The following is a 27,774-nucleotide window of genomic DNA, read 5'->3' as shown; positions in this document are numbered from 1 at the left end:
TCATTGAATGCTTTCGTGTGCCCCGCATGCCAGTCGAAACTTACATCTTTTTTTAATAGCTCCCTTAACGGCTCCACCTTATCTGCATAATTATGAATAAAACGAGACACATAATTTGTCATGCCTATAAAGCGTTCTAACCCTTTTTTGTCTTCCGGAATAGGCATATTCTCGATACACTTCACCCTATCTGGATCAATCCGAATTCCATTTCTATCAAGTATGTGGCCCAAAAATTTTACAGTATCCTGCCCAAACACACACTTGTTCTTATTGAACTTAACCCCATACTCAGCCGCTACACGCATTACCTCCCCCAACCTCTGATCGTGTTCATCTCGCGTCTTTCCGTAAACTAATATATCGTCAATAAATACCTCCACACCCTGCCTTGCAAATAATTTATACATTATACTGTGAAAAACTTCTGACGCACAACTGACCCCGAACGGTAACCTGAGGAAGCGGAAGCGCCCAAAAGGAGTCGCGAATGTGCAAAGTTTTGAGCTAGGTTCATCTAGAACACACATATAAAACCCTTTACTCGCATCTAACACCGAAAAATACATGGCACCCGAGATATTAGCCGTTATTTCATCAAGAGTGGGGAGTTGGAAATGGCTTCGCTTTATCGCTTTATTTAAATGCTGAGGATCCAGACACAGTCGAATATTTCCATCCGCTTTTTCTACTATCACAATATTGGAGACCCAGTCAGTCGGTTCACTAACCGGCACTATTATATTTAACTGCTGAAGCCTTTGCAACTCCTCCTCTAATTTTGGCCGTAATTTAATTGGTATTTTTCGAGACCCTCTAACAACAGGCGGGACAGTTTCATCAATTGTTAACTTATGTAACCCCGGTAACTGCCCAATTCCCTCAAAAATGTGCTTATGCGACGCTATCATCTTACTAATGCAAGAGTCTTTAATTTCATAAATACGCTTTATCAACCTTAATTGTACGCAACAGTTACGCAAGCATCTCGCGATAACAAATTGTCACAGTCGGCGTCTAGCACATATATTTTTTGTCTAATTATAGCATCATTAAAACTCAAGTCCGCTTCAAAACAACCTACAACTGGTAAAATATGTTTACTAACCTCTTTCAATATTGAACTCGTCTTACATAATGATCGCTTATCAAACCCGGCAGCCACATAATTGTTTATCGAGATAACTGTCACGTCCGCACCGCTGTCCAATTTAAACTGCACCCGTGCTCCGTTTACCACTATCCACTCGTACCAGTCCTTTCTGTCAACGCTTCCGATTTCAATTCCCCTTATCATAAACTCCTCCTCTTCGCTCATTTCCTCCGTCGATTGACACGATAACTCACGCATCGTATGACTCACAAATCCGAACGACCGACAACATCTCGCGAAATGCCCTCTCCTATTACACCTAAAGCATGTCACTTGCACAGCTGGGCATCTGTTGTCGTCGTGCGTGTAGCTACAATTCCAACATCGGCGCTCCCTCCGGCCGGCACCGGCACCGGCAGCGGTCGCGGCGCGGGGCCGGGCGGGCGGCGGCGGGCCCGGGCGGCCGGCGGCCCGCGGGCGCGCCACGACGGGCTCGATGGCGGCGCTCGGCGCGGGCGCAGGCGGCTCCGCGGCGCGCACGGCCCTGGCCTGCTCGCTCGCCACCTCGGCCGCCCTGCACCATGCTGCGGCGTCTTTTAACTCCAAGTCCGACTTTCTGAGCATCCTTTCCCTCAGCTGGCCATCTTTTATCCCCCTTATCATTTGAGTCAAAATCAAGCTATCCCTTAGATCCCCAAATTTACACGATTTACTTTTCACTTTCAATGTGGCATAATATTTCTCAAACTTGTCACTTCCCTGCGAACACTCAAAAAACAGATGTCTCTCAAAGTTAATGTTTTTGGTTGGGTCACATCTCGATTCAAACTTTTCGCACAACACATCAAAATCGTCCTTTGCGGCCTCTTCAAAGTCCAATTCTTCATATATTTCGCGCCCGATTTTACCAATGATATGTAAGAATAACGCACACTTTTCCTTCCCCGATGCCCCATCACGCCCCGAAGCTACTAAGTACCAATCGAATGTCTTTTTCCAATCACGCCAATTGTCCGCCATATTACCGTTGCTGCCGTCGCATAACGGCGGCGGCTGTTGTAAACTTGCATAGCCACTATTCTGAGCGGCCGACCCCGCAACTTCATTTCCCGTCATCACTAAACAACCGAGACGTTCGATTTACGATTAATACATTGAGTTATTTACACCTGACACCATGTAGTATTCGGGATTAAGGAATCTAAGTAAAACCAGGAAGATAGCTAGACAATGACTGCTTTATTTTTATTCTCAACCTACCGCACATTCCTCAGCTACCCACATCTATAATTATGATGATATACCTATGTATATATACAACACACCCCATTTTATGGTACGAGACAAAATATAACATTTCTAACCCCAATGACAATAGTTTGCGTTGTTTTATCACAGAGTTCCCATGGCCATCTCCTGCCTTCATCATCAGATCAGCTCCATGCCGTCATAATATTGCATTGTCGTCCGATTTACATTATGTATACTTATGCAAAATTTCAGCTCAATCGATCGGGAAGTGGGTTAAATTTAGCTTCTAAGATTTGACCCACAACCTAATAACATACTAACAGGGCAAGTTAAATAAACGCTTATAAAAATACACAACTTTGGGAAGAAAGCAAATTATTTTATTAAATATTTTGTTTTGTGTATATTAAGTAGTCACACACTAAGTACTAGTATTAAGTATACATAAATTATAAACTGAACTGAACTGGAGGGCTACGTCACTTTTTCTTTAATATATGACATCTATTTCAGTTTATAAGCTTGTTAAAATGTCCAGCATACCTACACTTTAGAATTATTATTGTAGTTACCGAAATTTTATTGTTACTTGCTAAAAATTGAATTAACAATAACTCTCTTGTTGTTGTACCTGTTCTGCAGCGTGATAAGGCACTCCATAGTTGTATCTAATATCTCAATGACATCTTAGTGTTTTAGGAAACATGAAGATGTCGTTGCACTGATTTATAGCGGCGAATTTTCTGAGTTTACTCGTAGGTTTGAAAATATGCGTTATTTATTTAATCTACTTGTCTGGAGAACCTGCCCAACTGTTGGATCATCACTCCTAAATTGGAAAATTACCTTTCAATCTGTATCCGATTACCACCCGGTGAATACGGAACACGTTCACTCACAGATCTTTTATAAAATAATGTTAACTGACGTACATTTGGTTTTGTTACGATAGGTAAGCAAAACATTTTTTTTGTATTGTGTAATGCTATAATTATGATTACGTTACCTACTCATAATTATAATTGTTATAAAAACAAACAAATACTTAACAAACAGTTGAACCGGGTTGTTTTGATAAACTTAACGTAGAATGAAAACGGTCTATTATTTATTGATATTACCTAACACAGACAATATTTTTTGATTTCTGTCGCATTGTTCCGTGTAGTTTCAGTCATTTAGCACCACTTGCAACATCCCACTAACCCCGGGTTAAGCGGTTAACCCCAGGTTAGTAGGATGGTGCAAGTGGCGCTTAGTCTATCTGGAAGTAAGCCCACTAGTCCTGGAAGCCAAAAAGTATTTCAATTACAGGAAAATATAATTCATTTACGTTAAGTGACTTAAAAGTCTTCCGTCAGCACATTCCGTCATTAGTGCTGAAAAAAATATATCAGGAGTCGTCTCATAAGGAATTGCGCTCGCACTTAAGGATGGCTCACGTTAGACCGGGCCGACCGGGCCGTGTCCGGGCCGGAGCTTCCGGCGCTTACTTTTCTATGACAGCTGACAGGTGATAACGTGATGCTTTCCATAGAAAATAAAGCTCTGGAAGCTTCAGCCCGGACACGGCCCGGTCTAACGAGAGTCATCATTTATTGGTGACGAGAGATTCCTGGTGACACGTATCAGGACCCTATCAAAATGGGATGAAAACCATCGGGCTCAGCATGGTTCCATTTTTATAGCCTGTCACTATGCCCATCACTTTCGCACTTGCATACTTATTAGAACTTAGAACGTGACAGACATGGTGACAAGCGATAATATAAAAAAAATTGTAACAGAATTGACGTGAAATTCTTTGTCGTGTTAATTTATAAATGTTTTCATATTGCTCAATGCTACTCATAGATTATAAAGTAACACCTGTTAATATTTATCGTGAAAATAAACAAAGAAGGAACAACGAAGGTTGAAAGGACTGCAAAATAATTATCGTACACATTTTAATCATATCTCATCTTACAGAAACACGTTACTTTATCAACGACAGTTGAATCAGAAGATAATTTCTATACTAACTAAAATATTGAAGTCATAGATTTATAATTTATTTGAACATAACTTAACGTTGCTAACATTAATTTAGATGGATCAATAAACTCACTCCGCACGACGCCCGTAAAATTCCCCAGAATCCGAAAAAAGACAATACTTAACTAAACTGTTAACCACCATGCTCAGCTTTGACAATGTCAGCTCCCTTTTCAGCGACCATGACAACAGCTGCTAAGATATTCGCACGCGGGAGTAGTGGTATAGCGCAGCTATCGCTGACTCGCAGGCCTCGAACACCGAACACACGCAATTTTGAATCTACCACCCGACCCATACTACAGGCCCCAATGTAGTGCCACAATGTCATCCTCGTACTCAAAACATGGCAATCCCAATATGCCTTAGTTCCATACTCCAATCCTTTACATTTAGGCAATCTGAGATCAATAGCTTCACCACCAACGCTGTTAAAATAACTTGTAGTTCTAATTTTATCCAACTCTTCACAAGCCTTTACCATTGTTTCTACATCTTCCTTCTCTGAATAAGCTCTTAAGTAGACCAGTGGTTTGTCCTCTGAGTTTCTACTAGCTAGCTCAACTTTGCCGGTTGATTTGGGATGTAACAGAGCTTGTAAACACAACAGTATCTCTCTACCTTTTCCAGCTTCATAAATAGCTTGACATGTATTGTAATTAAGACCAAGATTGAAGGAACACATTGACAATGCCGCATCCGAGTCGTTGGGAATAATATAACATATAGATTCAGAATCCGGATAGGTATGGGTTTTATATAATGTTATATAACCGGTTATACAAGGCATCGGAAATTCTGCAGGGTTCTGAGGTTTCGGCGGATCATTTGATCTCTTCATTTTATATGCAAGTAAAGCTGCAGGATGTTCTTTTAAAACTTGACCGACTGGCAGATCAGAAACTACCTTAATTCCTAAGGATTGTAAATCTTTTTTAGGGCCAATGCCAGAAAGCATGAGTAATTGGGCGGAGTTGAATGCCCCAGCTGTTAGTATAACTTCTTTATCCGCCATTATATTTATTAATTTTCGATCTTGAGTCAAAGCTTGTACTCCTATAGCATTCTTATAGTCGTCGAATAAAATTTTTGTAACAAGTGTGTTCTTGACAACATGTAGATTATGTCTGTTTTTGACTGGTCTAAGAAAGCTAAAGGCTGTACTCTGCCTTACTCCTTCGCTTATAGTAAAAGTAGGCTCGCCATATCCTAAATATTCATCTCCGTTAAAATCTATACGAATTTTGTGTCCTAGCTCCTTGAACATATTCAGATAGGGTTTGGTTTCAAGGTGAGGTTCTTTCGTGATGTGCATATAGCCTGCAGTGCCGTGAAACATAGAGTACTCTGACCAGAGGATTTCGGGATCGTCCAAATGCTCACTCTTTTTGAAGTAAGGTAATACATTGTCATAATTCCATGACTGATCGCCGACTTTATTAGCCCAAGAGTTGTAATCGTGGGGATGTCCTCTTGCGTAGATCATGTAACTATTGCTGCTGGACCCGCCTAGCATTTTGCCTTGCGTTAATGGCAATTCAATGTTGTTTTGGTAAAATTCTTTGTTTCGGTCGTATTGCTCAGTGTAGTTCCAGTCTACGGATGTTTTAGGCAGGTAACCTACTAACCCTGGAAGCTGAAACCAAAATATATAAAAACCAATTAAGTGACAATTGTTCTGCCTACGGAAGCTTCTTTGTTTTCATAGAATTAAAAAAGTACAATCATGAATTTAGTGATAATCAAAACAAGTTCGAAAAGAATTCAGCAGGCGCAGTTTGGTTCCATTTTTATCGCCTGTCACTATGCCCGTCACTTTTGCATTTACATACTTATTAGAACGTGACAGGCATGGTGACAAGCGATAAAAATACGACCGTGCTATCGCCGCAGTTCTTACTGACATAATATACATATTCTATGCTACCGTCATCCACTTCGTTCTTGTTGATTGCAAATTTAAGAAACAAAAAAATGAGAAAATAGAAAATTGATGGAATGCGAACGAAACGTCGGCCTTTCCTTGAAATTCGAGACAATGTTGTGTTACTTTACCTTACCATGGACTCAAACGGCGGATCGCCGTCAGCCTCAATGAGCAGAACGTTGAAATGGTACCGCTCCGTCAGCCGGTTGGCGAGCACGCACCCAGCAGTGCCACCGCCCACTATGATGAAACTGTAGCGAGCGCCATCTGTTGTTGCAAAAGTGAAAGATTGGATTAGATATTTATAAAGGGGCCCACTGATTAACAGTCCGCCGGACGATATCGGCTTGTCAGTTAGAATAAAAAGTTGAGTTCCGAACAACTGACAGGCCGATATCGTCCGGCGGACTGGTAATCCTTAAAAATGGTACCAATAACATTTTTTTACGTAAAAATAGAAGATACCATAAATTTTGAAGCATGTAAATTTCCGAGTGCTAATAAAATTAATCACTGTCCCAGTAAATGTCTTCTTTACACTTAAGTACTAGAGCCTGAGCGGAAAGGGAAGAGTCGTGGATGTATATGGGGCCCAAAACATTCCACGACTCTTCTCTTTCCGCACAGACTCTATTTGGTACTATCACTAGAGGTGACAGCTGAGTAGCATCTATTGGGAACTAACATGTCGATTACCCTTCCTATAATTATAATGAGCATAAATGAACTAATACAAATAGAGCGGCGTAATTGGAGCGTTTTATAGTTTTATAATAAAAAACACGTCAAGATTGTTTACCTTCTTTCTAATGCTAAACAACGAACTAACAATTCTAAGAATACATTAAGACGTAAAAAACCTTACCAATTTCATCATGGCAAGCACAACTATTCTAACAATGCAAAATTGGAGAGAAAGATTTACTCACCTAATACGATTGCTTGCTGAGGCCAGTGTATTGCGGTTAGCCCCAGAACAACTAGAACCTTTAAGGCTGCTTGAATTCTTCTGATTCTTGCAACGGCTAATGCAGCATCCATGTTACAACTGCAATCGAATAATATGTACCTATTTAATTTTCTATGTAGATAAGTTAGGTAGGCTGTGAATTGGACGTATCTGCGTTGATGAATCAGTCAGTCAGTCAGTCAGGACACTTGCATTTATATATATATATAGTTAGATAAAACGATAATTCATAATCATAAAAAATAAAATGATTGACAATCGCCAGTGTGTGAACAATAAAATTTAAAATCGTTTTTAAATGACAGCTGTCACCGTACCCAACCCAATCCTTGTGAAAAATACTACAGCTTTAACTACTGTCTACTTCGATCAACACGGAAGGGATGCGGCATTCGCACTATTTCCCCTCTGCCTAGGTACAAGATCAACTGATCTAGCGCGGGTAATAAAACTAGTTGCGCTCGGATTTTTAACTAGACCGAGTCCAGACGCGCGAGTGAACACAGCAGCAGAAAAAATGCCTAATTGCTCGGTTATTTGTTGTAAAAAGAGGTCGAGGACATCAAATTTACAAAAAGAAGGTGTTACATTTCACATGTAATATTTTTTTTACATGTCATACGTTTAATTACATTTAAACACAATTATTATATTTTAGTCTCATGTAATTGCTGGATTTATCCATTTTGCTCGCCCAGTACAAATTGCGGATCGGTCGAGCGACAAATCCGACTTCTCATCTCTCAGAATACAATAAAATTCTTCGACGTAAATGTGTTAGTGTGCGTGTTGTCACACTTGTGACTCGTCCGTACACAAAAAGAGATCGAGGTTTGCAAGATTTGTCTTTGACGTGTGTCATTTTCTATGTATTTGTGTCGTCATTACAGATTGGATTTTGTATGTAAGTGTGTGAGAAGTGCGACTGTGTGCACGTTCCCCCCCGCGAAAAATGGCAGAATGATTTGAATGTCAAGGTATCGCTTGGGCCTATCCCTTCCGACGTGTCGGAAGCCCGTGTTGATCGAAGACTGTCTAGAATGTTTAGATGCTGTCACGAAATTGAAAGTAGTGTTAAGGTAGGTTAAATGCATTAAAACCATCTCTATAGGTCTCAAATTATAGAAATAATAGTGTACGAAGTTCAGTACGTTACCTCCTTTCAGTCCGTATAAGTTTAAAATATTAAACTACTCTATTTGGAGAATACTCTAACGCCAAGGACAGCCGAAGCGTGAATGCGTAATGTACTTACTTCAACAACAACTTATAATAAAAAAATAAATGTTTAAAAAGCAATTTACAGTCTGTTATTTCGTTCGATAAATACCTACGATGTTTTTCTTACTGTTGTAAGTATTATATGTATTTAATTATCACAATAATGGAGGAACATCTGTAAGAGTAGGTACTTAATTAATATTAAATAAACAGTACTTACACAAGACAATGCAGTAGCTTACGCAAAAACATATGTATGACGTTAGTTTTTTATTTTATTTCTGATAACCTTCATATAATAATAAGTTGCGTTTCTGACACAGATAACGTTCGAAAATTTTAGGAAACCAATTAAAAGCCATATCATAATTAAATACCAAAAAATCGTTTCCTAAGTTCAGAAGATTAATTAGTCGTATAGTCCGTCTACTCTACTGCTGGTCTTAGTCCTTAACCCTTCCACCCTGTCGACTGTCGATACAGCATAAATCTTGAGAAATCTGAGAACAAGACACCTTAATTCAACGAATGCTCTTTTCCAGAGAAATTAAAAATAGCAGCAATTAAACCTATCCTCAAAAAAGGCGGGAAAAAATCCGATCTCACAAATTACAGACCTATCGCGCTCTTACCGTCCATATCGAAAATATTTGAAAAATGCATGGCAGACAGAATCTATAATTTTTTAGAAAAATATCACCTACTAGAAGAAAATCAGTTCGGTTTCCGTCAGAAACGTTCAACCACCCTAGCAGTCTACACATACATCCAAAATATATTAGAATATCTCAAAAACAAAAATTATGCCATTGGCCTTCTGCTAGATTTGTCCAAAGCTTACGACAGAGTATCCCATCCAATACTACTTAACAAATTATACGAAATAGGTATCCGAGGCAATGCTTACAACTGGTTAAAATCATACCTTGAAAACAGACAACAATTCGTGCAAATTGACCACTACCATAATGATTCCGGGCAGCTCCAAAAAATCCAGTCAAAGTGGCAAACTGTCAACAGCTCAATTCCACAAGGCAGCGTACTGGGATGTGTGCTCTTCTTAATATACATAAACGACCTCCCAAAAATTACTAACCATAAATGCGTAGTATTTGCCGACGATATCTCACTCTTATTTAAACACGATAATGACCCAAACAATAACTTTTCACATATAAAGGAAACCTTCTTCGACATATCACAATGGCTACAAGACCATAACTTAATTATAAATACAGCAAAAACAAAGACTATACAATTTAGACCACACCAAAAACGACCGACTGACTTGACACCACTATTACAAGATTTAAACATAATAGAAGAGACTGAATGTACCCTGCTAGGACTAACTATTGATACCCACCTAGACTGGAAAAAACACGTAGCCAAAGTCAAAGCAAAATTATCTTCCTTCCTATACGCGTTCAGCATTTTAAAATCAAACACACATATCCATTGCGCCCTGTCCGCTTACTACGCATATGCACAGTCTTGGCTCAGTTATGGTTTGCTATTGTGGGGCCATAGCAGCGACGCCCACGACCTATTTATAATGCAAAAAAAATGCATCCGTATATTGGTAAATATTCCACAGACCGACAGTTGCAAACCCCATTTTCAGGAACTTCAATTATTGACTCTCCCCTCTCTGTATATCCTGGAAATAACTTCATTTGTCAAAAATAATTTACACCTATTTGAATTTAACAAGAGTGCGCGTCGCAAAGATAATCTCATCCTCCCAGAACCAATCTTAGATATTTATAAAAAAGGACCGTACTACCGAGCAATAAATATATATAATAAACTACCTACTGAAATAAAAAACATACAAATAAATCATTTATTTACACAAAAACTCAAGTCCGTTCTATTGCAAAAATCATACTATACCATCGAAGAATTTATGCAGGATGATCTATTATGATAATATTTGTAAACAAAGTTCCTAAACATAGAAAATAATAATATGTAGCAAGTAGCAAGCAAAGTATGTTTAAGTGTACTAAATATTATATTTAGTTAATGTAGTCTTAAGGATAATTGCCATACCCTACCAGGGTGCCATGTGATCTGTTTCTTATTGTAACATCTATTATATTGTACCATGGTTTGCAATAAACGATATACTATACTATACTAATCAATCTCTATAGTTCATTTTTTTAGTATTAGAAATAAGGTAAACAATCTTGGTGTGTCTTTTTATAGAAAAACACGTTTTAAAAATAAGTCACGGCTAATATGTAAGAATTATGAATCTAATACGATCGATTTATATTCCTCTGCTTTCATAAGTAATAGTTACTGATTATTAAACAGCGTTTGCGGGTTGCTTCCACCAACCCGTCGAAATTATTATCAATGCAGTTCTTGTAATAAGTCGATATCGTAGCCTAGATAATCGTATTTTTATCAGCCTAGGTATTTGCTGCTTGACGTCGATTTGGTGTCACCAAATGTACGAGGTTTACCTATTCATCATACTCGTAGCTACCCGAGATTTTTGCTGTCGAGTGTAGTAGGTATTTTATCTAAACTTATCTTTCTTCTGAACAGCCGACTGATAGGATTTCCACTAGTGTGCTTTTTATTAGCTGGTTCATTGTCTTCCTTTCTTTCTTTCTTACGTGTGCACAGAAAATCAAAAATATTTTCTAGTATCAAAACTATAATTCTTACTACACAAAGTGTGACCAGCCCAAGATTTTTTGAATTTCCCGCCAAACATTTGTGTAATATTTCAGTAGCCAGACTCTAGGCTGTGAATTGATTCCAGGGGACAAATAATTGGACGTAGTTCAGGATAAAGGATCCATCCTTAAGTCATTTAAATTGAATGCTTGTTCTCGTTTGTACTTAAAGTTCAAATTTTGTTGTTGATCCTTTTCGAGCCGGTGTAGCTTTTATCTTTTTTACCTTTATCGAAACGACAGACTCGGCAAATTTCGGCTTCGTAGCGTGTTGTTACATATTATTGGCAAGGTGCGCAGTCGCTGGAGGGGGAAGGGGCGCTGATCGTCACAAACTCAGGTAATCTTATGGAATGTCTGACATTAGTACTAGCGGCAGCCGCTTGAACTAATTTTACTCCATAAGATTTAACGTATAAAGTCTGCCAAAATGAGGGCAGCACCAGTCGTGCACATAGCGAATATTACAAGTTACTTTTCATTTCTCATGCTCTGAGAGAGGGTCGTTGTTGTTATAAAAGGTGTGCAGAAAATGATACGTTTCTGCACTAGAGCATTTTACGTTCCAAGTAGGACTTTATAAATTTTATACAATAAGGAATTGAAATTTGGGTTTATGGATTTGTTATACAATTTCCATTCTGATATTTAACTCCGCATTCCATAAATAACGATACTTTTGCCTATATTGTTAATTGAAAGTACCCTCAAGATTTACTATATAAAATTCTACTTTCTCATGTTTAAAAAAAAACACATGAATTTTACTTTCCTCGTATTCGAAATGAAAAGTAGTGTGTATCATATTAGCCTCAGACTATTGGCGCTCTCACTGCGTTCGACCGCCAAACTACCTCGCCAGAAGTGAGTGAGTGCCTTTCATCCCTTGGTTAACAATCTACTATTCATTTAATGTTAAATTTAGGGTAAGCTTACCATGATAGCAACTTAAGTAGGTGCTACTGTAAAAAATTGCAGGCCAGTAAAGAGAAATGCTTTATCAAACCGTGATCTTGTTACATCCAAAATCACGAGGAGTTATTCAATTAAAAAGTACTGATCCTTTTGACCCGCCTTTAGTATTTCTGAACTATTTCTCAGATGAATCCGATCTAGATGCATTGGCAAAGTCTTTGGCGGATTGTGATGAATTACGAAACTCGACTTACTTTAAAAGTGTTGGCGGGGAGCTGGTTGATTTTAAGTTGCCGAAGTGCCAAGGTTTGGCGGTTGGTAGTCATGAGTATTGGAAATGGCGCGTGCGCTAGGAGGGGTGTTGGACGAGCGCGTGGCCGACAGCAGCGCGATGCCAAACATCACGAGCGGTAACATCAACGCACCTGTCATTATGCTGGCAGAGAAAGCTGCTGATATGATCAAGGAAGACAATGGATGTCAAGATTAGTGAAGATTAGTACTAGCTGGATATCTTGATATTTAACAATAATAAATATCTTCATATTCACCAATTTTACATAGGCTGCTAACTTTTTGTACTGTTTGAAGTGTGTAATAAGGAATATTTAAATATATTTATGTTACCTAATATGAATTTGCCATTAATAACGTTTTTGAATTCAATTCAAATTTCTAAAAGTTCTCTAACACCGTAACTCGAAAGAAATTCCGAAATGTTTACCTTATTTTAATGAGAACAAGGTCTACAATCGAATGGTTTTTCAAACGTGCAAAATATTTAGCACGGCGCGATGTAAATCTTCATTTTCGTAGTTCCTTCACCCGAAGTTAAATTATCTTGAATGAGTTAGTGACTGATGTATGCATGGTACGACCTATTTACTACAGAACCGCAGTAATTTAGGTTTGGGTGTATTTTACTGTTGTCTTTTAATGGTCTTAAAAGTAAATTAAAAAAAAAACTTTGTTTTAAATTGTATTGTTTGTTACATTTAATGTCGTTTTGTCATTTCAACTAAATAGGATTTATTAACTATAGACTGTGGTTTTATTAAAAGTATTCAACTAAACTAACAACAAAACAAACCTGCAGAGAGAGGTGACCCCCCTCCAAACAAATTTCCATGCAGGGGGGGGGGGGGGGGTCACCTCTCTCTACAGCTGACTGTACATCTACTAGTTCTTTAGTATTTTGCCAGTGCCCCTACATTACTCGATCTTTTATCTTCCTGATTATCCTTAACTCGTTCCTCGCTACAAGCCTGAAAAGAGGAACAAGACAGTAACAATTTGTAATAAAATATTTTATGTTTATGTCGGATTGAACATTTGAATTTAAATTCAAATATACTTTATTCAAGTAGGCCTAGCAACAAACTCAAATTGAACGGTCTTTTTTTTTGTTAAATTGTTACCTTTCACCTTTTAATTGAATGGCCTAATTTATACAAATATCTTGTCATTGAAAATTAAGCTACTTTGGTACCTTTCTATAAGAACAATGACTGTAGCCAGAAGGTATCCAAAAGCCAGTAGAAGAAAAGCTGGAGCAGCACCGCCGAGAGCCAACGCTCTTGGAGAGCTGCCTCCGCAAGAGATCTCAGGACTGTTGGCCTGACGCTGAAGATGAGAGACCACGCCAGTCTCGTACATACGCAGAAGACTAAGAAGTCAATTTTTTTTATTTAGTTAACGGTATTGAATGATAAATTAGCTTAAAAGGTCTTGTGCGCTTCGGGTTTTGCGCTTTAGCAATCATGCGAACACACAAAAGCTTTTTTATAACTTTGGCAGGATTTGGGGTTGGGCAAATAAAGTAATATTCATAATATATGTGACTAGAAAAATGTTTCGGACTAAAAAATTGGACAAAAAGAACATAGTATATTATAAATAGGTACGAGTAAAGAAATCTCCTTTAACGTGTAAAACCAGTACCACAGAGCAATTAACCTGCTACATTTCTCTATAAGTTTAATTGCTTCTTGCTCAACAATGGAAAAAAAGCGGCCAAGTGCGAGTCGGACTCGCCCATGAAGGGTTCCGTATTTAGGCGATTTATGACGTATTAAAAAAAAACTACTTGCTAGATCTCGTTCAAACCAATTTTCGGTGGAAGTTTACATGGTAATGTACATCATATATTTTTTTTAGTTTTATCATTCTCTTATTTTAGAAGTTAGGGGGGGGGGGACACACATTTTACCACTTTGGAAGTGTCTCTCGCGCAAACTATTCAGTTTAGAAAAAAATGATATTAGGAACCTCAATATCATTTTTGAAGACCTATCCATAAATACCACACACGTATGGGTTTGATGAAAAAAAAAATTTTGAGTTTCAGTTCGAAGTATGGGGAACCCCAAAAATTAATTGTTTTTTTTTTCTATTTTTGTGTGAAAATCTTAATGCGGTTCACAGAATACATCTACTTACCAAGTTTCAACAGTGTGACAATGTGTAGGGGTGAGAGATAGGTAAGGGATGGTACTCACAGCTAGTCCTTTGAATTGTCCAAATTACAGTGCACTGTTCACTCCTTTCACTCGCGTTTCGGGGCCCTTTGGTTTCGGAAGGCACACGCGACACTGAGGGTGCAGAACTTCACCCTTTCGAATTATTTTTGAAGAGTCCGGGACGCACACGCGCGATGTGTGTCAAGCTCGGAGCCAGATCGCATTCTGCCGAGCGTTCCCGAAAGATCGCCGTGAGTTATGATTTTGGGACGGGGAGGGTAGTTGGAAACTGCACATTGTCACATCCCCCCCCACTTAATCTCGAACAGTATGGCTTCAATTGGGATATATTTACTCTTTTTACAACATTATTTGAATTCGGCTTAATTAGCGCGGCTTGACCGTTTGTAATATTTTTAATTGTATATGGCCCTGACCACCGCGGACAAAACGCGGCGCATACTCCTCGATCGGCGTTGGTAAGCGGAAAACATTTCGCGAGTACTTGTTGCCCTACATTAAAAATATTGGCTCTCCTACGATTATTATAATAATGCTCTTGTCTCTCATGTGCAGCGTTTAACTTCCGAACTACTGTAGTTTGTTCGTGGTTATGGGTCGAGTTACCTTCAGAAATTATTTTATCTAATTCCCACCTATTTTCTAAAGGACTTCTAATTTCCCGCCCGAGAAAAATAGATGATGGTGTACGATTTGAACTCTCATGGACTGCGGTGTTGAGAGCAAGCTGGAAATTAGGTAGCGACTCGTCCCATATAGATTTCGTTTTCCTACAATAAATATTTAACATTATACTCAAATTTCGATTTACGCGTTCCACTGCATTTGCCTGTGGGTAATACGGAGATATTTTAACATCATTAATTCCCCAAACATGGCACATTTGTTTAAATACGTCGGCTGTGAAATGTGTTGCGTTATCAGATACGATAGTTCGCGGCGGTCCGTAATTCGCCCACACGAGCCTCGACAGCGCGCGCACGGTGTTAGCAGCGGTCGCCGCCCGTACTGCAATCAACTGAACCCACTTTGAGTAGCCGTCCAAAATAACCAAAATATATTTGTTTCCGTTCTTTGATATCGGAAATGGTCCTTTGTAATCTATATAAACTCTTTCCCAAGTTTCGGTAGGTACAGTTGATGACATCAAACCAACCGGTTTCTTATTTAATGGTTTTGTCGTTTGACAAAGCAAACACGACCTTACGTACTCTTTAATATCCGTATACAAGTTCTTCCACCAAAAAATACTGGCTATTCTATTTAAGGTTTTTGTTATCCCTAGATGACCAGCTATATCTTGATCATGATAATAATTTAAAATTACATTTTTTAAATGAATAGGTAATACTATTCGCCATTTGTTTGTTTTCCCTAATTGCCGGCACAATAACTCGTTTTTAATTTTATATTTTGGAACCCTAGTCCCACCATTAATTTGAATAATTAAATCATTGCAAAATTTGTCGTTTACCTGGTGTCTTATAAGCGAATCATTAGTAACGGGGTATTCCTGAAGCGCGGAACAATTGACTTCATCCGTTCCTTCGTACATACGGCTCAAACAATCGGCTACGTTATTACTACTGCCCTTAATATGTTTAATATCAAATTTAAATCTGGACAGAAGAAGTATCCACCTCCCTAACTTTCCAATCTGTTTAGGATGTTCAAAAAGCCAAGATAATGCAGCATTATCGGTTTGAAGTTCAAACGGCGCGACTTCTAAATATTGTTTAAATTTAGTGACTCCGAATACGGCGGCGGCACACTCTAGTTCGTAGACCGTCTGGCGACGTTCGGCGCTCGACAGCGTGCGGCTCGCGTAACACACCGGCGCCAGGGCCCCGTCCACTTCCTGCTGAAGCACAGCTCCAAGAGCTGTTCCAGATGCATCACTTTGTAAAATAAATTTTTTTGAGAAGTCAGGAAACCTCAAAACGTTAGGTGAAACCAATTGCTGTTTTAATCGTGCGAATGCGTCAACCTGTTTAGGCCCCCAGATGTACTTGGCATCTTTTTTTTTAACAAATTTAACGGTTCGGCAAGTTCCGAATATCGAGGAATAAATTTTGCATAGAAGCTAGTCATCCCCAAAAATGTTTTTAGCTGTTTTAAATTTTTCGGTTCCGGATAGTTTACAACGACACTTATTTTATCGGGGTCGACGGCTAAACCGGAATAACTAATATTATACCCTAAAAACTGTACCGACTCTTTACATAGTTTTAATTTTTTTGGGTTGACTGTTAACCCTGCTTTACCAAGTCTACTCAACACCTCGTCTAGGTGTTGCACGTGCGATTCCTTGTCTTTGGAAAAAACACAAATGTCGTCCACAAATGGGATTATATACTTGTATTTTATATCACCAAATATCATATCGACCACCCTGTTTAATGACTGCGGACTTACACAGAGCCCGAAAGGAACATATTTGTACTGAAATAACCCAAAGGGGCATATAAACGCTGTAACCGGCTTAGATTCGTCGCTTAACGGTATCTGATGAAATGAGCTGTTAAGATCAATTATTGAAAAATACCTAGCCCCGCCTAAATACTGGAAAACTGATTCAATCGACGGCATTGGATAACTGTCGTATACAATCTTCTTATTTACCGCCCTGTAATCGCAGCAAAGTCGCTTGCCACCACTGGCTTTGTCGATTAAAAATGCTGGTGACGCATATGGTGAACTCGATTTTTCAATGATACCTTTATCAAGAAGTTGTTTAATATGTGCCTCCATTTCCGCGGCTTTCGGCGGCGACAGCGGATAAAATCGTGAGCGAACCGGAACATTATCAATGAGTTTTATCTCATAGTTCAGGATGTTAGTTTTACCTAATTTTTCCGTTACGACTTCTTTGTGTTTTCCTAATAAATTTTCTATTTTACCTCCAATTTCCTCATCGTTTTGAATGCTGTTAAACTGTACTATATCTTGCTGCTCTTCATTTTTCAACAATGGTATTTTATAATGCGGCATAAAGTCAAATATCACGTATCCATAAAATGGATATGGGACTAGTTTTGTTTTGTTAATAAAATCGCATCCTAATATAACAGGTGCAATTAAACTCGGTGCTACTGTAAATTCAAATTTCCAAGTAAACTTATCAATTGAAATCAATACGGTTATAACTTCGGTAGCTGTAAAAACTTGTCGCCTAGCGGTAGTACATTGAATATTGCACCGCGACGTAATCACCTTACGACGACCTTTGAGTTTATCTGCTAAGTCCTGAGTAATAAATGACCGAAACGCGCCCGAGTCCACTAACGCGGTAAGAATATTATTACAAATAACTACTTGTAAGCATGGTTTATTGGTTTCCCTATAACTAATTATTTTGCCACCTTCTTGGACTACTGCGAGAGGAAGCTGACGGTGGATATCGTTGCTTACTCCCTGTTCGCGTTTCCCGCGTAATTTGACTGTGTCTGTAAACGTCTACGACGCTGTTCACAATCACGCCCGAAATGACCATAAGAATTGCATTCATAACAACGTGGGCCGCGCTGCGTTGTTTGAACCTGATTAGCAACCGATGTATTTGCGTTAGGCAAGCCCGACCCGCCGGCGGTGACCTCTCGCTCGCCCCCATGCGCTAACCGGTTCCCGCGCGAAAACGATGCACTCGACTCCCGTGCCGGTTGACCATATTGCCGATACGTATTACTACCAACATTTAACTGGTTCCGGTGATAAAAGTTATGCGAGTTTTGTGAATGCAATTTGTCTCGTAAAAGAGCGCCCTCGACCTCACTACTTATTTGCGCTAATTGCGACATGTCCTTTATGTCCATAGGGTTGCATTTAATGTAATAATATATCCTTGGAGAAATTCTACTTAATATAGTTTGCATTAACATTTCCTCTGACCAGCCCAGATTGAGCGCCTTCGCCACCGCAACTACAGAATGCGCAAACTCTAATAATGTTTCGGACTCATATTGATAACGCAAGCACATTTCATTTTTTAACGTTTCAATATGTATCGGAGATAAAACCTCGCTTAAAATCAGTATTTTAATATCTTGCCAATTATGTAACGCGGCTGCCCGACGGAACCACCAATCCGCCAGAAACCCAGTTGTCCTGGTCATTATCCAGGTCACATACTCTGACTGGGGAACTAGCTGGAGTTGAGTAATTTTATCGACGCTGATAATAAATTTAATAAGTTGTTTAGCCACCTTGCCATCACAAGTTGGTAACTCCGCGAGCATTTTTTGCAACACTTTTAACTTATTTTTATCGACTCGATTATGTTCACCTACCGCGTTCGCGGGTGACTCGACCTTTTGACCGTTAAGGCACGTCGATGGAGTATGCGACATTTTTTCTGTTTCAATCGTATTAATTCGTTTCTTTAACTCTGATATTTGATTATTTTGCGACTCAATCTTTTCCTTTAATTGTCTAATAGCCGGATTCAAATTTTCCAAATTTAACGACTTAAAATATTTAAACATGTCCGACACTCGAGTAACGGTTTTTTCTTCTGTGTCGGACATTTTGTTACCGATACGTACTAATTAATGCCAAACAAGAAAATATTAGACCTAATTCGGGGTTTCGCAACCTCCACCAATTGTGACAATGTGTAGGGGTGAGAGATAGGTAAGGGATGGTACTCACAGCTAGTCCTTTGAATTGTCCAAATTACAGTGCACTGTTCACTCCTTTCACTCGCGTTTCGGGGCCCTTTGGTTTCGGAAGGCACACGCGACACTGAGGGTGCAGAACTTCACCCTTTCGAATTATTTTTGAAGAGTCCGGGACGCACACGCGCGATGTGTGTCAAGCTCGGAGCCAGATCGCATTCTGCCGAGCGTTCCCGAAAGATCGCCGTGAGTTATGATTTTGGGACGGGGAGGGTAGTTGGAAACTGCACATTGTCACAACAGTATAGTTCTTATAGTTTCGGAGAAAAGTGGCTGTGACATACGGACGGACAGACAGACGGACAGACAGACGGACAGACAGACAGACAGACAGACATGACGAATCTATAAGGGTTCCGTTTTTTGCCATTTGGCTACGGAACCCTAAAAAGTAGCTAACTCCTAATTACATAATAAGTAAAGTACTAGAAGTGAAATGTGATTATAATCATTTATTTACAAACAAGATATATACAGTGGTATTACTAAAAGAAATTAAAAATTGAGGTTAAAGTTGCAAGGACTTACTTCCAGTTAAAGAACTCTTTATAAGGGCTGTTCTTTGGTACGACAATATAAAGGTGTGTTTCTTCCATTGATTGTAGAGAACCAAGTTCACACAGCTCTTCTTGGTTGAACTTGCGAGATATTAACATGTTAGCGTTGTATACTTCTGTGTGGTATGCGTAGCCTGAAACAAATTGGTCAGTTTGCACACAGGGAACAATATTTAGATTTCCGAAAAATTAACATTTTTTATACGCAGTTTATATCGCATTAATTACAGGCAATGATATTCTGACTTGCAGACTTGCTTGCTTGCTTGTTTTGCAGACTGATTTCGAAAAACTGAAAAAAAAATTAAGTTTTCTCGGTTCACTAAACGTTCAAGTGTTTACTGTATATTCCCCAACCCGCATTAGGTCAGCGTGTGAGCTTATATATGACCAATTCCTCTCGTGTATGTTGTGAGGAGACCTGTGCCCATTGTATACCTATAGGCTACATTATTATCATTTATTATTAGTTTATTGTTTCTTTTATTTCCCTTCAAACTTATTGTTTATATCTCTACAGTGAAATATCTCCTAAAAATGTTACTTTTTGCTATAAAAATATTTTTGAATCATATTGAAGACTTTTTCACGCTTCGATATCTTGATTTTTTGATAGATACCGAATGAATAGGAGGTTAATTTTGTTTTACTTTTTGAGGAGAGACGGGAACTCTAGGTCACATTCCACATAATCATTTTTATATGAACTCTGGTACTTACGTCGATCTTCGGACTCTTTGGTCCACCGTTCATCGGTAACAAAGCATTTTATCCAAGTATCCACCCCAATTTAAACTTTGCGCAATTTGCTCAAAGTTCGCCTTGCAGCTCGAAACAACTTCATAAAACACGAATTTATTTAAAATTAGACCTTATGTTTCCCTTTTTAAATGCTTAATCAGCTGCATAGCTACGATTAAATACATTTTTAGCTCTCTTTCATTTTTAAGTTCAAGTAAATTAATCAAAATTAAATCTTAGCTTACAGGCAATAAGGGTGTCCGTAGATGCATAATTAAGTGGCATACCTCCTGCTTTCACCATTTCAATGCCTTCCTCCAAGGGCACCAGTAAGGGCTCTCCCTTTTTCTTCTTAAATACTTTAAACCTCCTTAATTTATCCTCCACTTCAGCATTCTTTTTACTGTAATAATACGTCGGATTCTGGAATTAAAATGTTAGTGTCCATAAGTTGTATTTAATTGCGCATTTTTTAAATCCCATCCTATTTCAAGACAGGGTTTTTCCTTATAAGCAAGAGGGAGTAGTTTTTGCAGTCCATGAATGACGCTTGGTTAACGGAAGAAGTTTTCACGATTCTCCGCCAAGTATCTACCAACTTTTAGACACATTTGAATCAGTTCGCTGAAGTCTGGTCCAATCCCACGCCATTTCTATAGTAATGGACTGGTCAATTCACAAAAATCCAAAGCTACCTGTATCCACGAACGTGTATAGCCTATGTCCTGGTATATCAATGACAGTGGGCTTTCCAGGAGTTCTTGCAGAGAGTTGATGGAAGGCGGTGGTCCATTCAGTAACCAACTGACAACGCTGCTAGTGTAGTAGTTGTATATGAGGACGCAGGATGCTCCTGTCACTAGGACCGTGAGCTGCCGAGCTGTTAGCACAGTAAAGACATCCAATAACAACAAAATCTATAAATTGTACCAAGAGATGAAAAAGTAGTTATTGAAACTTCTTACCAGACGATTCTCGTCTTGGATCATCGTTACCACCATCTTCAAAAACTGAAAAATTAAGGGATATATCATTTAGCTAAGCTAAGATTCAGCTTAAAAAAAAAACAACAACCGTCGCGCTTTGTGTTTACCAAAACACATACATTGCTGACAAAACGTAGCTGCCACAGAGAATACAGCATACTGTACAGCGGCTGGTCTCCTTTCGGCTCTGGCAGTCAGAAACAGTACCAGAGCGCACAGAGAAATCACAGCTACCGCGCAACCCCACACGCCTTTGGTCAGAGGCCGTAGGAATTGGTTCTCGAACTTTCCGGGACCGGTGGTTGGAATGCGGTAGTAATATCTTGTCCTGAAATACGTTTACGGGTCACGTCAACGGGTTACGACCCGTCAAGGTAAACAACACCAGATGTAGTAGAAATACTGATAGACACCCAAGTGGCAATAAGTTTGTGGAATTACTATCACGTCGGGGGCGCCAGTGGTTGGACTATTATCACAAGGAAAGGAAAATTCCGAGGTGAATCCCTTAATTTGCCTGCGCCAAAAACAACGATACTCGCATAGGTAGCTTCTCTATCCGTCAATTATACCCAAGGCTCGGAAAAATCCTGTCATTTTGAAAACATTACCCTGCTCCGTACAACTTAGACATCTTTATACCAATGTCAACGATTAAATATGCCCCAATGACATCCGTAGACCGTAAACGAACACTTTGGACTCGTAAATGGATCCTAAATTATGATTTGTTTTCAAAATGACGGGCTCGGAAAAAACCTTCATGATACCTAAATATTACTTATGCGTTTATAGAATTCAAATATCATACTCAATAGAAGTTACAGGCGGCGACACCATGTCCACTTTTTGGAAAATTTCCGATGATACGCGTAGTATCGGTGTGATGTCTTGTTCTTTAAAGTGTATTAAAGTAGCAGCCACCTAAAAAACAATATTAATAATTATAAAAAATTGGCCACTTTGTTAATTCTCATTGATGTTAACAAAAAGAAAAGAACATACCGGCGTAGTATTTCTCTCAAATTTCCCGATCCATCTGTCTACGATCGTATAATTAAATCTGAAAACATGTTCGTATTAATAAATTATATTGATGTATCTATGTATGTATAAACTCTTTATTGTACAAAACACAGAACACAAATATATGGCACAGGATAGGCAGTACAAAGGCGAACTTATCCCTTTAAGGGATTTCTTCGAATTAACCTTCGATGTTATTATACTTATTATTTGAAAGGTACAATTGAATATTTGCCAGGGCAATACAGTCCTACACTACAAGGTAAAATTTTGATTTTTTTTAATCTCACTGAATACATTTGGGACACCAAAGACAAATGTATTTATTTTAACTGTCATTGTCCTATTTGGCTAAGTGTAAGGCTAGGGGCCCGTTTCTCAAAGCTTGTAACTTGTAATGCAAGCGGATGTCACTTTTTGACAGGTTTTGTTAGAAAGGGACTTCCACTTGTATTACAAGTTACAAAGTTTTGAGAAACGGGCCCTAGGTGTCCAATAATAGGATCCAAGGATGCGCTTGGAAATAGATATTATTGAATTAGCTCACCTGATATTATGTAGTAGTGCTATTTCTACCAATACTCTGGTGCCAGTAATAGTCATAACAGCGACCCCCGGACCCCTGTCTCCTATAAGCATGTTCACGTAGAATACTTTCGGCGGCGTTGACATCTGCAAATCGATTACAAAATAATAAATAATCTTTAATAGAAAAAAAACGGATCCTCGTTTATTTAGTTTAGGTATCATAGTGGTTTTCAGGATCAGGGTCCGGGTCCGAGTCCGAGTTCAGGTCTGGGTCCGAACCGGGTCCGGGTCCGAGTCCGAGTCTGAGTCCGGGTCTGGTTCCGAGTCCGAGTCCCAGTATAAGTCAAAATCGAAAACGCCAAACGTGTACTATGCGCCGTTGAAGAGTTCCGTTCTGATCATCATCAGGATATCACAATTATTATATAAGCTTAATACTTACGACTGCAACGTAGTTAATTGTTGAATTTTCGAAATCCCATCTTCTGTAGTATTTGTAGACATTTAAGTGATTGATCAAATCTGAGAAATTAGGATATTATTAGTCGCATTGCTAAGTGAAAATCTAGTTAGTAAAGTCAGTTCGTAAAGAGAAGAGTCGTGGAATGTATTGGGCCCTCATACTAACCTGCTCTGTTTCGCCAATTTCCCAGTTTCTTCACTACGACATTACCTCCGCGTAGTTTTCCGAAATTATACACTTCGTAAATGTTATTTTCCGATCCTGCAAATAATTTTACAGTGTCATCACTGAACTGTCTAATTAAATATCCAAAAAACTCCATACATTACACTACCTATCTCAAAAGCTTGTAACTTGTAATACAAGTGGAAGTCCCTTTCTAACAACAGCTGTCAAAAAGTGGCATCCCCTTGTACTACAAGTTACAAGCTTTTGAGAAACGGGAAACTTTCATCGTCTACCGTTTCCTGTGTCACTCTCGCTATTACATAGTACATACTAGAAGAAAGTGACAACCACAATGACAGGCGATTAAAACGCAACCATCCTAGGTTATCAATGGACTTTAATCACTCTATGACACAGAACATATTAAAGAGGTTAGAACGGCTATCGCGCGCAGTTAGTATCGGAACCGGTGTCGCCGCTCGTTCCTCTCCACATTTCCACATTTCTCGCGCAACGGTAGTAAAAACTTGTGTGCCTGGTGAATGGATACGCCTCCTTTAGATAGATTTGATATCTGGCTTCTTAATCTGAACGTTATTGTGGCGCAACAGGCATGTTTACGTTTTTCGGTCAGCGCGGGCGAGTACTAGCATGCGAGCGTTTGCTCATAACCGGCGGCGACACGTACCCTGCTCGCATCGCCATTCTACTTGTTCTGTGCTCTATGATAATTGATAATGATTACCTTTCTGTAGCGACAGTGTGACGTCGGCATCTACGCTCAGATTTGATTTTTCGAACGTGTCCATTAACCATGAAAAATTTTCATTCATCTCAACGTTGGAAACTGCTGATATGTTAGATATCCAAGTATCAATATCAATAATCAACCACTTGTGATTTGCATCAAATAAGAGTTTTTCAGATGCCTGAAACGACGTGTATGATATTTTAAACATAGAAATTATTTCTCATAGAGTATTATACTCGTACTAACAAAGACTTAAAATTTTCAATACAAACGGTGACGTTATGACATATGCTTCATTTATAGGGATACGTACCTATTTAAGAGGGTGTGTAAAGCCAGGTAATTAAAAGAAAACAAAAGATATGGAGTACTTTAAGCTTATTTATTTATCTATGCTTTGGCTTTGCAAATGCTAATACTTACATACATAAGGACCTCTTCGTAGAATTGACATTTTGTATCAATCAAAATTCCAACATCAGCAGATCCTGGGTTTAGGCATGGACCTAATGAATCTAGATCTGATAGAGAAGCGTCGATGCCAACATGTGAAACGGCAATTGAGACTTTCGAGGCATTTTTTGCAAATTTACGGTTCCCTGAAAACATTTCTCATATTTTTTGATTATCTAGTAACTAGTTCAACAGAAAATTGTTCACTGTCAGTTGAACTTAAGCGTTTTTAGGTAGGTAAATATAGGGCTGGCACAAATGTATTGCATCTCATTTACAATAACAACTAATAAGTATGTGAGAATACCACAACAAACTGTACTGTACAAGTTTCAGTTCAAGTGCAATCCATTTGTGTCAGCCTTTGCTTTACCCCTCGGCCACAAAACGCATGCTCACTTAACGCTGACACCGACAGTTACATTTACATATACATCGGTTAAAGGTGACGTTCAGTGCTGTATCTGTCAATTTCCTTGATAAAATGAGCCATGAGGGACATAATGAACGTCATAATCGTGGCAGTAATGCAGCGGTGAATGTCTTTGTGTAGGTGAACAACGATGCCGCAACAGTAAGTAATGCTACTGTAGTTGACATCAGAACGTCACCTTCTAACAAATATGGCATGAGCTCGCTCGGTGCGTGCGTGCGTTCTGTGGCCCTCGGGTTAGCATTTCTAAAACAATGTTTCAAAAACCTCAAAATTAAAAAAAATGTAGTTAAAAAAATATAGAGCCTTACAAGTCCTATCGCCACAAGTTAACAAACAAATAGATTTCACGTTTCTAGCTTTTAAAAAGTCTAAAGAAAAATCTATGATGCTATCTTGAAAACCTGCAACAGAAGATAATAGAAAAAAGAAAATGCTTTTACGAAGCATCTTGGCTAATAAAGAATGGGAGAGTAGGTCGTTCTTATAGACTTGGATTTATGAATTTATGATTTGTCTTTTGATCTTCATATGGTACAGTTAGTTCCAAGAGCTTAAGGAAACGTAAAAAAGACGCAGTGTTTTTACCGATCAAAGCGAAGACTTCCGTTACAGCCTGGGCCAAAATGCTTTTGATCCGTTCTACATATCGTATTTTTCAACCAATTCTCGAGAAGTTTTGTGAATATATTTCATTTTTTTGTCAATTCGCGCTTTTACATACTCTATGACGCATCGATCAAATAAAACTTTGATAAAATACAATAACTATTATACCTACAATTAGAGCTTAAAATTAGGATTAAGTACAAAGCAAAACAATTGAAACGCAATATACGTTACCTACCGTCTTCTTTCATCGACGGACTGTACCTACTTACCATCAAACCAATTTATAATCATTTTATTGCAAATCGTATCAATTGACTTGTCACAATCATCATGTCTGAATTCTTAGCGAGCCAATAGTGCAATTTTCAAGTCAATGATAATTTCTCCGTTCTAGTATTTTGTTTTGATTAAACTGACAATTTACAAAATTGAAATTGTTGTAGGTACCTATAGACATCGTTGGCATCTGATGTCGCAACTCAATTTCGCATTTCAAATTGCAGGCATTGGCAATTGCATTAAAGGAATTATAGATACAACTAGCGCAAGCCGATGACAAAATTAATCATAATCATAATCATAATTCTTTATTGCAACCATGGTATTACAAGGTGTTCTTATGTTAGTTAGTACATTCATGGACCCTACTAGGGCGTGGCAACATTTTATAACTATTTAACAAACTACGAATGATCCTATGCTGCTTGTGGTGCAGTAAAAAAAAAAGCGGCCAAGTGCGAGTCGGACTCGCCCATGAAGGGTTCCGTATTTAGGCGATTTATGACGTGTAAAAAAAAACTACTTACTAGATCTCGTTCAAACCAATTTTCGGTGGAAGTTTACATGGTAATGTACATCATATATTTTTTTTAGTTTTATCATTCTCTTATCTTAGAAGTTACGGGGGGGGGGACACACATTTTACCACTTTGGAAATGTCTCTCGCGCAAACTATTCAGTTTAGAAAAAAATGATATTAGAAACCTCAATATCATTTTTGAAGACCTATCCATAGATACCCCACACGTATGGGTTTGATGAAAAAAAATTTTTTGAGTTTCAGTTCGAAGTATGGGGAACCCCAAAAATTTATTGTTTTTTTTCTATTTTTGTGTGAAAATCTTAATGCGGTTCACAGAATACATCTACTTACCAAGTTTCAACAGTATAGTTCTTATAGTTTCGGAGAAAAGTGGCTGTGACATACGGACGGACAGACAGACGGACAGACAGACAGACAGACATGACGAATCTATAAGGGTTCCGTTTTTTGCCATTTGGCTACGGAACCCTAAAAAGGCAATGGTGTTTTTTCAACCTTGAGGTAAATATATTAAACAACAACATATCAAAATATTTTTCCTCTTACCCCTTGTTCCGCGACGCTTTAGAAAGACGACGACGACGCTTTTGAAGCTTTTAGAAAATGGCGCCAAAGTTGATGTTGACAAGTTTAACGAAGCTAAAATTCCATTTTGGTGGCAGTAGAATTAATTAAAGGTACTGAAGGTACGCGGGCGTGCCCGTGCATAGTCGCCGATAAGGCTGCGACGGACAGCCAGCGGAGCGGAGGTGGCGTCTCCTCTGTCTGTCAACGTCGTGCCACAAGATTTTAACAGATGGCGTTAGTAGAGCTACTTTCCGTACAAAGATTGCAACTTTCTATGAAGCGTCCTACATCGCGCTAACGGAGTTTCGAATGTCAATTGTAATAAATACAAATCCTAGGAAACTGTCACGGTCTTTGGTTTCCTGGTGCTATAGCTATACCCGGCTGGAGAGAGTACTCTCTG

The 27,774-nt window shown here is 38.8% G+C and overlaps 2 protein-coding genes across 2 annotated transcripts; both read right to left on the bottom strand.

The window, feature by feature from the left end:
• Positions 1 to 4,514: 4,514 nt before the first annotated feature.
• On the bottom strand, positions 4,515 to 7,349 carry LOC134650755 (ecdysone oxidase-like). The gene is made up of 3 exons (XM_063505688.1): positions 7,238 to 7,349; positions 6,442 to 6,575; positions 4,515 to 6,017 (listed from the first exon to the last, which is right to left on the bottom strand). The coding sequence occupies exons 1-3, from the start codon at positions 7,347 to 7,349 to the stop codon at positions 4,515 to 4,517; spliced, it is 1,749 nt and encodes a 582-aa protein (XP_063361758.1).
• Positions 7,350 to 19,787: 12,438 nt separating this feature from the next.
• Positions 19,788 to 25,819, bottom strand: LOC134650948 (ionotropic receptor 75a-like). Its single transcript, XM_063505904.1, has 13 exons — positions 25,681 to 25,819; positions 24,907 to 25,082; positions 24,478 to 24,661; positions 23,730 to 23,825; positions 23,544 to 23,623; positions 23,121 to 23,245; positions 22,553 to 22,610; positions 22,359 to 22,471; positions 21,667 to 21,875; positions 21,527 to 21,571; positions 21,257 to 21,441; positions 20,849 to 20,984; positions 19,788 to 19,954 (listed from the first exon to the last, which is right to left on the bottom strand). The coding sequence occupies exons 1-13, from the start codon at positions 25,817 to 25,819 to the stop codon at positions 19,788 to 19,790; spliced, it is 1,713 nt and encodes a 570-aa protein (XP_063361974.1).
• Between the last annotated feature and the right edge of the window lie 1,955 nt (positions 25,820 to 27,774).

Source organism: Cydia amplana, chromosome 9, assembly GCF_948474715.1.
Source record: "Cydia amplana chromosome 9, ilCydAmpl1.1, whole genome shotgun sequence".
Classification (NCBI taxonomy): Eukaryota; Metazoa; Arthropoda; class Insecta; order Lepidoptera; family Tortricidae; genus Cydia; species Cydia amplana.
This window is presented reverse-complemented; position numbering and strand designations above follow the sequence as displayed.

What these genes read in the sequence shown, in the direction of transcription:
- LOC134650948 (XM_063505904.1), bottom strand. Translation starts at nt 25,819, where the DNA reads ATGCTTCGTAAAAGCATTTTCTTTTTTCTATTATCTTCTGTTGCAGGT. An exon ending in AACTTGTGGCGATAGGACTT is followed by an intron (nt 25,083 to 25,680) that starts GTAAGGCTCTAT and finishes AAATGTTTTCAG; the next exon opens with GGAACCGTAAATTTGCAAAA. An exon ending in AAATTGGCGAAACAGAGCAG is followed by an intron (nt 23,624 to 23,729) that starts GTTAGTATGAGG and finishes CTAATTTCTCAG; the next exon opens with ATTTGATCAATCACTTAAAT.
- LOC134650755 (XM_063505688.1), bottom strand. Translation starts at nt 7,349, where the DNA reads ATGGATGCTGCATTAGCCGTTGCAAGAATCAGAAGAATTCAAGCAGCC. An exon ending in TCAGCAAGCAATCGTATTAG is followed by an intron (nt 6,576 to 7,237) that starts GTGAGTAAATCT and finishes TTGCAACAACAG; the next exon opens with ATGGCGCTCGCTACAGTTTC. An exon ending in ATCCGCCGTTTGAGTCCATG is followed by an intron (nt 6,018 to 6,441) that starts GTAAGGTAAAGT and finishes TTTTGGTTTCAG; the next exon opens with CTTCCAGGGTTAGTAGGTTA.